At 37.6% G+C, this 9,869-nt stretch overlaps 2 protein-coding genes across 4 annotated transcripts in view; one reads left to right on the top strand and one right to left on the bottom strand.

Annotated features, from left to right (window-relative positions):
- Positions 1–9,869, top strand: part of LOC135207281 (4-hydroxyphenylpyruvate dioxygenase-like) — a 203,555-nt gene that overhangs the window by 88,161 nt on the left and 105,525 nt on the right. The window lies entirely within an intron of this gene.
- LOC135207277 (uncharacterized) overlaps positions 6,170–9,869 on the bottom strand; it is a 14,161-nt gene continuing 10,461 nt past the window's right edge. For 2 of the 3 annotated variants that reach the window (XM_064238940.1, XM_064238938.1), the window contains 5 exons: positions 9,382–9,577; positions 8,613–8,750; positions 8,062–8,160; positions 7,391–7,485; positions 6,170–6,910 (listed from right to left, as the gene is read on the bottom strand). In XM_064238940.1, coding sequence (XP_064095010.1) covers positions 6,506–6,910; positions 7,391–7,485; positions 8,062–8,160; positions 8,613–8,750; positions 9,382–9,577 — 933 coding nt within the window. In that variant the 3' untranslated portion in view covers positions 6,170–6,505. The remainder of the gene's footprint in view (positions 6,911–7,390; positions 7,486–8,061; positions 8,161–8,612; positions 8,751–9,381; positions 9,578–9,869) is intronic. The other variant, XM_064238939.1, reaches the window with a different exon arrangement.

Below are 9,869 nucleotides of genomic sequence, written 5' to 3'. Positions count from 1 at the left end.
GCACAATTACCGGAGGTCTGTTATGAATGACTTTTCGACTGTTCCCTGTCCTCTTTTCACACACTTAAGGCCCCCATACACTGAACGATTGTTTGAACGACTGTCTGTATCGTTCGCAAAAACACTGTGTATGGGCTTGTCTGAATGCAAAAGTGGGCGGAGCTTCGTGTATGAACGATCTCGGCGGGAATCTGTCACGACCAGGGTTGCTGGCTTGCGACTTAAGTCTGTCATACACAGATCGTTCAATGTATGGGTTGTCTGCCGCAAGGCCAATAGAGTATGCCGATATAATGCTATCGCGCGCGTCTCTTCTAGAGATAATGCCATGTCTTCTCGAGAAATCGGTGGTGAGGAGATCGTTCATACTGTATGAACAGTGTGTGTGTGTGTGTGGGTCGATAACGACAATCGTTCAGACACTCGTTCAGTGTATGGGGGTCTTTAGAGAGAGACGGAAATCACGTTCAAGTCGACGCCTCTTGTTCAGCTTACTTTGAGCAACCAAATATTTGCCTGAGAGGTCGAGACTGTACATAAAGAAAAAAGGTGCATGAGATCTTCTGTTAGACGAACTGTTTTCTGGTTAGATTAAACGGTTGTCAGATCTAAATACGAGGTCAAGAGGGCTAATATTTTAACAATAATAACAGAAGAACTGGATGGTATCTCTGTTTGAAATAAAAATTTCTTATCATGACAGGGATTTACTTTTAAGAAAATAGAATTCGCTAGATTTACTGATTTGGAAAAAAATTGTTCATGAATGAATTTGATGACACTGTTGTGAGAATCTATATAAAGCGATTTACTTCCTATCTAATGCACCTGTATGCTATCAAGCTGTCAATTTAGATTCTTCTTTGGGCCCACCAGATGTACGTGTTCCACTTCAGTAGTCTAACAAATCAGTTTATGGCGATGCATTTTTTAAAATTTGTTCTCTTGAATGAAGCACAGAGCATAGCATTTGACTGAATGTTCACACACTGTACAAAAAATTGTATGTTTTGATATTGTTAAAGACAGAATAAAGAGAGTGGAAACATTACACGGTATAGACGGCGTGAACCGACGTCTTTCATCCTGGGACTGGATCTAACAAATAAAAACTATAGATATGGGTTATGTTTGCACATCTCAAGTGAAATTTGCATGACCTCCATCTTAGTTCTCTATGAGATAATATAGCTGATGATTTTTTGTCAAACGCTGCCTATAGGGTTCAGGAAGTTGTTGTAAATGAAACAAAGAACGAATCAGTTGACGCTTCCTGGTAGAGTATAAGTGGGTTGCTTTGGGAGTCAAGTGTCGAGGTAAATGATGAAGTCATCTTAGATCCAGAATGGAGACAATCAAAACAGACGCTAGCACCTCAGTGGCGTGGTTGGTATGGTGTTGGCGTCCCACCTCGGTGGTCGCTGATTCGATTCTCGGCCATTCCATTGAGAGCGAGAGATGTGTATTTCGGTGATAAAAGTTCACTCTCGACATGGTTCGGAAGCCACGTAAAGCCGTTGGTCCCGTTGCTGAATAGCCACTGGTTCCGTGCAAAGTAAAAGCACCATACAAACAAACAAACAAACAAACGCTACGAGGAGAAGAATATCGCATTATTTACTTAGATTCAAAGGATATTCGTAACGAATACGAAAGGAAAAGTCCTGATTAATTAGAAAAGAAGAAAAAAATTATATCATAACCAACAATCTCGGTAGTAAAACTACAATTGTTATTCTGGGAGAAAATGATAATTTAAGAGGCGTGTATTCATGTCGGCGAATATATATATATATATATATATATATATATATATATATATATATATATATATATATATATATATATATATACACACACACACACACACACACACACACACGAGTAATTGGTTGGCAGTTCACCAAGGAACGCCAGACAATCATTGCAACGATCACAAGCAGAAGAAAAAATAAAAAAAGTGGGAACCTCCCTCATTTAAGGGGTAAAAATATGTTTTCAATATAAAACATACATCGGATTCAGAGGCATATATGCGTTTGTCTTCATTATTTCATTGCTAATATTAAAATAGCAGACAGTCGTCTCTCCATGATAAACACTGCCAATCCTTCTTTTTTGTACGCACAGAGAACCTGACAGCAGGAAGACGTGTCATGCACCTCCAGAAAGACCCCTACATGATGCGAGAGATGTTGGCACTCCTGCAGGTCCGGCCGTACCACCACTGCCTGGGCGCTGGAGAAGGAGCTAGGTTTTGAGGAAGCCGCCGCGGGCTACAGTCAAGTATTCGCCTTCCTCGTCAACCTTCAGGCTGTTCCCGTCATGTCGAAGAAACCCAAAGAGAATCACTCAGAGTAACAGCATCGTGTGTTAAATTCTGTCTTTCAGCAACTGCTTAAATGCACAAAGAACTCGCAATGCTTAGGAAAGTGAAAAACACTGATATTAGGTAAATACTGTTTGTTTGTCTCAACTTCATTCCGAATACTTCTCACGCTCAGAAGAAAATTAAATGAAACCATTAAATCTTTAAATGCTTGATTATAACACAGATCACAAAAATAAGTGATTTAAGGTCATTATTAGCTATTGCATCACATAATCGTCCAACTTGCACAAGTTAAAATTATCTCAGGTAAATCACTTGCAAACATACAATTAAAAAGCCTTTATTATTATTACAAGCACTGCCATAGCAACATTCTCACTTTCTTTATAGGAACGCTTTGACCAGAAATTATTGCTAGTTTGATATTATCATGTTTGTATACTGAAAAATATTGGGAAAGCTAAGTACTCTTGTCAGTTATTTATTTTTTGACTGAGTAAAGTCTAAAGAGAAAGATATACAAGAATAAAATACAGAGGCTTAGTGAGAAAATGCTTAATACTACTATTATTTTTTATTGTTACCCAAATCCATGACTGTTGCTGCTGCAATAAAGTACATGAACTTTTTTCAAGTATTTAAAGAGAATAACGAGATTATGAAGTTAAATGAAGACACTATGCAAAGCAAACTCTCATGACTTTTTTATTTCAACCCCCCAAAGGACTCAAACAATTCTTAGTGTATGCAAGGATTTTGTGTGTGTGTCTGTGTGTTTTTTTTTCTTCTTTTTTTTTAGTCCACTTAGGCAGTCTGAAGCACAGGCAAGAATGGGGAAAAAATCTTGTAACAATCAAAGCCATGATTAGTGTGAGGTTTGAATAAAAACGATGATCATTTTAAACTTACTATGAGATTCAGGGTCTCTGTAACACGGTTTTTTTGGACTTTGCTCCTTGTCAACAGCATCGGATGTAGCTGAAAGTTGACATATGTATATTTTATAACCACACACAAATTTTTGTCAGCATTATCAATAACTTAAACCCGATAGTTTTAATTTTTATAGAGTAAAAATGATTTAGCCGGCGCCATGGCCAATGATTACTAGCCAAGAGCCGAAAAACATTCATTACGTAAGCAAGGTAAACAAACCTTTTGACGAAATGTTGCCCCGCCCATCCACTAGACAGAAACTCCATCGGCTCTGAAACCCAAAGACTTTATGAATGGCGGAACGATACATAGATGTGGGTGGGGAATCAGTGCTAGCGTAGTAATACTACTGTAAGCAGTTAGTGCCGCAACAGTTATAACAGTAATATACATGAATTAAACGTTTAGGCCAACTGCTGGATCCTTGAGGATCATTTAGCACTTCTTACAACTACTCGAGAAATGAGTTTTTATTGCCAGAAGTTAAATGTTCTAATCCAACAATGCCCATGGTAGCCTTCAGTGTTATCCTGAATTATAACGAGGCGAAAGTGGGTGGAGCCTCATGAAGTCATTATTCTGACGATAATTATTGGTGAAGGTTTAAAGCCAATATACGGTACTGGCTATTTTTTTTCAGTAAATAGGTAGATAGCCAATAAATAAAACTTACTTGACATTGGATATAGCAGTTATCAAATCAACCTTGTCTACTATGTTTTTTAAAATTACCAACTATTCCCTAATCTTGTCAATCTGATTGTGACCTATAAAGTGGACTGTAAATTCTTAGGAAACCTATTTTGGGAGTTAGACTAATAATCGAAGTGTTTTTGTATTTATTAACATATTTTGTTGGTTTGTTCATTATGATAATTATCAGTGGAGAGGTTCCAGAGTTCATAAAGGTGTACTGCTTTGCTTGTATTTAAATTTGTAAGTCATTGTTGCCAGAGGTTTAGCCTTCGTTACGTATAGCCAATCATCCATCGAGAAAGAGGGAAGAAATGCTGTCATAGGTTACGTTACGAGTGCGTTCGAAACCTTTTCTCTTTTCAAAAAAAAGTCACTTTTACATTATAAGTACCAATTTATTCAACCTACGTAATGCAGAATACAGTCAAAATTTATGTGTAGATATAATTATATTCTGAAATAAGCGATATGTTTATGAATGCATAGGATAAAAAGTTATTGCGAAAAAACCGTGTTACAGAGGGCCCTGAATTTCATAGTAGTTGAAATGTGCATATCCTTTCTATAATTGCTTATAGAATCGCTGATAGAAGACAGTCCATGAGAATCCATGTTCATCATACATGGGTACTCAGGCTTTTATGATTGATACAAGAACCCCACAAGTTGTTAAATACCTTTCTCTCTCTCTCTCTCTCTCTCTCTCTCTCTCTCTCTCTCTCTCTCTCTCTCTCTCTCTCTCTCTCTCTTTTACATTCTATAAATATTCGTCACCTCTCCAAAGTCCGAGTGCTAAGTATGATGTAGTTTCTTCTGTGAAAAGTAAATTTTGGAACAAGATCCTACAAAACGCCTCGAGAGTCAACCAGATAAATAGAGGAAAGCTTCTTTTTGAATCGCACGCAAACCAGAACTATCTTCGAAGTTTTCACTACAGAATCATTTTATGGTGGGATATGCGATATACAAATGACGTGAACAAATCTTTATGTGTGGTAACTGTCGGTGATCGCTGACCACTCCCAACCTATCTCTTTGCAAGACGAAATATAAAACACAAGAGAGGCAAGAGTATATACATTTGTCATTACAATGTTGCTTGTTTTTAACAATGGATTTACTAGACAAAACAGATGAAAACAAACTGTCATCGGGATACCTCCAGCCAATCAAGTTCTTCGTAATAAAACAAAATAATCCCAGAGAAATTGTAAACGCCCATTGCAGTATTACCATAACAGTCCCAGTATGGCTTACCAATAGCCTTACATTGTGTATCGAAATTCCTGGAGGACACAATTTTTCCTACTCTTAAGTTAGGCTATCTGTGACACGCAGATACCAGTGCACTCCAGTATTGTTGTAACAACACCCATTAAGAGACTGAATGTCATTTCCTGTTTGCATTCACGTTCGTTTTATTATTATTATATATTTTTTAATCTCTGGTGACTCATTCTTTACAGCAATTGTATATGAACACATCACTACGATGAAAGAGTGAGGGTGGTGTCTTGCGCGATACGTTACACACTCTTTACCTTGACGTTACATACCAGAAAATAGACAGAAAAGCAATACACTGAGTAAATATGACCTGAACGAGCGTGATCTGAGTTTTTTGCAATTTCGTCTAGGGAGAAAAACAATGAAATGTCGAACCACGTGTTAAATACAAATTTGGTGTTAAACTGAACCTAAACAAATAGAAAGCTCTTGAAGCGAACCGATCTGCAAGATATGAATGGAGTTAGCCCGAATGAAAGTTTTAGACCATAGATCTGAGAGAGTGTTAGGACTGTAGCATAAATCAATCGATGAAACAGCGTGTTAAGTTAGATTATAGAATAAATTGGTAAGCCTATATCATGATATTCCACAACTATCAGAGAATTCTTGAGAAAACAGTTGAAGACGAACTACAGCCTAAGTTTCAGCACCAGTGTATCACTTGTTGTACGTATATCTAGCCGCTTCAGAGAATTTTTTTTAAGAGTTTAAGAGTTTATTCTTAACTAGGAGGTTAGAGGACTAAATGGGTAATGAACGTTTTCTTTCCTCTCTCTCTCTCTCTCTCTCTCTCTCTCTCTCTCTCTCTCTCTCTCTCTCCAGAGAGTTTTTTTAAGGGTTTATCCTTAACTAGGAGGTTAGAGGATATATAAATGTCTAATGAATGTTCGTTCTCTCTCTCTCTCTCTCCTCTCTCTCTCTCTCTCTCTCTCTCTCTCTCTCCTCAGAGAGTTTTTTAAAAGTTTATCCTTAACTAGGAGGTTAGAGGACTATATAAATGGCTAATGAATGTTCTCTCTCTCTCTCTCTCTCTCTCTCTCTCTCTCTCTCTCTCTCTCTCTCTCTCTAATCTCAGCAACATACTTCGTGAGAAAATACTATAAAGCGTTTGTACAAACATGTGTAGATACATCTTCAATCATGCATAATCAACGGCCACAACGAAACAACAAAAATTCTATCGAGAAAAGAACAAGTCTTCGATGAAATGTGTATTTTACCAAAAACGTAAAGAATCTAAGCAGTACATTCTCATTTCCTTAGGTAATGTGCCATGTTGACATACCCATCCTCGTTCTCCTGAATAACACCGTTCTCTAGATAATTGCAATAGGAGGCCCTTGACGAAGTAAGCGTCAGCTGATCGGTGATGATGATTTCTTCGTAAATAGGGTCTTCGGATACCTGTGCATCAGAGCCCTGGTAGAAGAAAGCGGACAACCCTCTCGACGCCAAAGCGTTCCAGGGTCCATTGGCATATTCCCTTTCATGCAGTGCTGGCGTTCTCAAGGGACTTGGGTCATCATCTCGCGAATAGTTACTTTTCCATTTGATATATCGGTCGTCGTTCTCCTCGAGGTGGACACTCGAAGGGGCTTCTGTCGACTGCTGTGCGAGTGATTCTCCGTTTACAGCTCGGCTACTTTTACGTTTGGTCTGTTGACGATAGAGACGAATGATCAAGTTCTCCCATTTACACAGATCGAAAGGAAGTTACGAAGAACTTCTGGCTGCAGTTATAATACATAATCGTGACACTGGGTACATTCATTTTTGTTGGTCATTCATGATAGACATTTTATCAATGCATATTTGTCGCAGGATAAAGATATAAAAAATTTACGTTGGCAATATCTCTAAGACGCACAGGTGTTTCGGGCACAACTGTAATACTAGGATAATACATATCTACAAAGCCAATATCTCTGATGACATGAGTAACCTACTGATAATCAAAATCTTAAATAAAAGTTTTCAGTTACTGCTCAGATAAGATAATGAAAAAAACCAGCTTGATTTCTGACACTGAAAGTGTTCCTTCCTCAAATTCATCGCACGAGTGGAATAGTCATCTAATAAAAACAAGGAAATAAATCATTCGTTTTTGATGATTTAAAACTTGTAATGTCTGCTTACCTTCATGACGACTAACACTATGACAAGAGTAACTGTAATCAAGAGGATGATCAGAATCAGCACGAGAACGACGAGTTCCAAACTGCCAGCGCTATCTGAAATAAATGGAAACAAAATAGCTTTTCACTATTTCTTTTGTAGTCAGTTGTCATAGGTATTAGGAATAAATATGCTAACTATAATGAATAAACTTCAGCAAAGTACATTCTCATGAATGAATGTATGCAAAAATAAATTCATTCATGCGCATGCACAGATTAATTAATTATCTGTCATAGAAAGCGCTCCTAGAATGAATTCTCTCGACAACGTTCAAGGAACTGCCGACTTTCAAAGCAAATTGCTCTTTTCAAATTACTTTCAAAGCAAAATGCTTTTTTCAAATTACTTTCAAAGCAATTGCTCATTTATGATGTAACAAAGAATAGAAAAATACTCTTTATCGTAATGTTGATCGAATAACGGCAGCTAAATCTTGACTGACTACCTTTCCGGGATTTAGACATATCTGAAAATCTAACCAACTCCTCCTAGGTCGATACTTCATTTATCGACAAAACAGTCGAAATCTGTGTGTGGGCAGACAGACAGACAAGTAGAATAACCTCCTCCCCATTTTCTTGGCATAGGTATTATATTGCTCAGCAATGCTCCTGCATGTGGCTAAATACCTGTTGTAGAAGAAGGCTGCTCAGGGTCAGTGCTCCTGGTTGACAGCTGTGCTGAACTCGTAGTCAAAGGCATTTCCTCACTTGTCACAACCATATCGTCTAAACAAATAAAAAAGAAGGGATATCCTTTACTTTTGTCTCAAATTGTTTAAAGATTGCTGCCATTATGTTCAATATCGCAAAAACAAACAAATCCACAATTCTATCATTCCTTCATATATATAATCTCAAGGGTCTCCGATAGCTACTCCCAAGTCCATGGTATAAAAAATAGTGATATTTAACATTCTTTAATAGGATGTAGAAAAGGTCCTATTTTAAGAAATTCTGGATCGAAACCAGAATCCATCCCTAAACTCCATCAGTTCCTCCTCGAATATAAGCCACATTTCCACCCACAAAATTTAATTGAAATCCATCAATGAAATTTTAAGAAATATTGTGGTCAGATGCTGGGGGTCTATACCTTCCTCCCAAAGTATTTGACATATATATATAATAATAAGTAACCAAATAATGCTCTAGGTCTAGGCTTATGATTCTAAGTATACCTATTGTGGATAAAGACGGTTCGATTCTCCGAGTTGATGGTTGTGAGGGAGTTGAACTGGGAGTCATAGGCAGTTCTGTAGTAACTGTCGTCGCCACAGTTCTCTCGCCAGGTGTCGTTGTCTTTCCACCGTCCTGGTCTGAATTAATAAGCAGCTTTTGGCAAGTTTATACAAAAGTGATATAACTCGTACTTTAACTTAAGTTCTATTTGTGGGTTCAAGATACTCCGAGAGTCCCGTTTCACCCACACAAAAAAGGCTTTTATGATACGTGGCATGTTAATACTTCAAGCACAGCAAGCTCGAAAGTTATTGACAAAAAGGAGACATGCACATGCATCAGTAACAAACACAAATGTATATCATATTTCAGTTGTATTTCACATAGGAAAATGAAAATGGTATGTCTCAGAAAATGCCCAACAATTTCGTCCTCCAATGGACCTCTCCAAGAAGAGGTCCATTGGAGGACGAAATTGTTGGGCATTGTCTGAGACATACCATTTTCATTTTCCTAAGTGGAATACAACGGAATTAACATATCTTCGTGCCTAAGATTACCAGTACTACACACATGTATATAGTATGTGTGTGTGTGTTTGTGTGTATGTATGTATATTGCTAGGTAAAATCTAATCACTAAATGTGCAGCTTAAAATCTGGAGATAGAAATGATAAAAAAGGTAAACTTTATCAGTTCATTTGATACAAGCAGGAGAGCACCACTGTACTCCATTGACTTTTGTTGATCTAAAAACCGATTCCTTACCGTCTCCTGTACAGAAGTTCATTAATACTGGCTCCTGTGGTAGTGACAATGTCTCTTTCCAAGGCAGGCTGTAGGTCACAAACAAGTCTCGTCCCGCACCGCGGAAAGATAATTTCATCCACTCAGTTCCCTCTGATGAATTAAGGATCATCCGGAAAGTGATTGGTTGAACACCTGGTACGATGATTTGGTGATCCTGTGTAGAAAAGTGCATTGTTGTTGTGGAATGCAGGACTACATTGAGTTATTTTATTTTACGTAACCAAAATACTTTGATTATGTTACAAAAAAAGACGTAGTCTACTGTGAAGAAAAAGAAACATAACTGATTCTAATTTTCATCTGTTGCATTTAATTCATGATTTTATTTTTACAATAGTGGAAAGGTTATTTCTCTCAGGACGAGGCGATTGGGGAATGAATCTTTGTTGGATACGTGCACTTGTAGGTGAATCTGGGGAAGAAAGAACTGATAACTTAGCTAAAAG

This window comes from Macrobrachium nipponense, chromosome 32 (genome assembly GCF_015104395.2).
Source record: "Macrobrachium nipponense isolate FS-2020 chromosome 32, ASM1510439v2, whole genome shotgun sequence".
Lineage (NCBI taxonomy): Eukaryota > Metazoa > Arthropoda > Malacostraca > Decapoda > Palaemonidae > Macrobrachium > Macrobrachium nipponense.
This window is presented reverse-complemented; position numbering and strand designations above follow the sequence as displayed.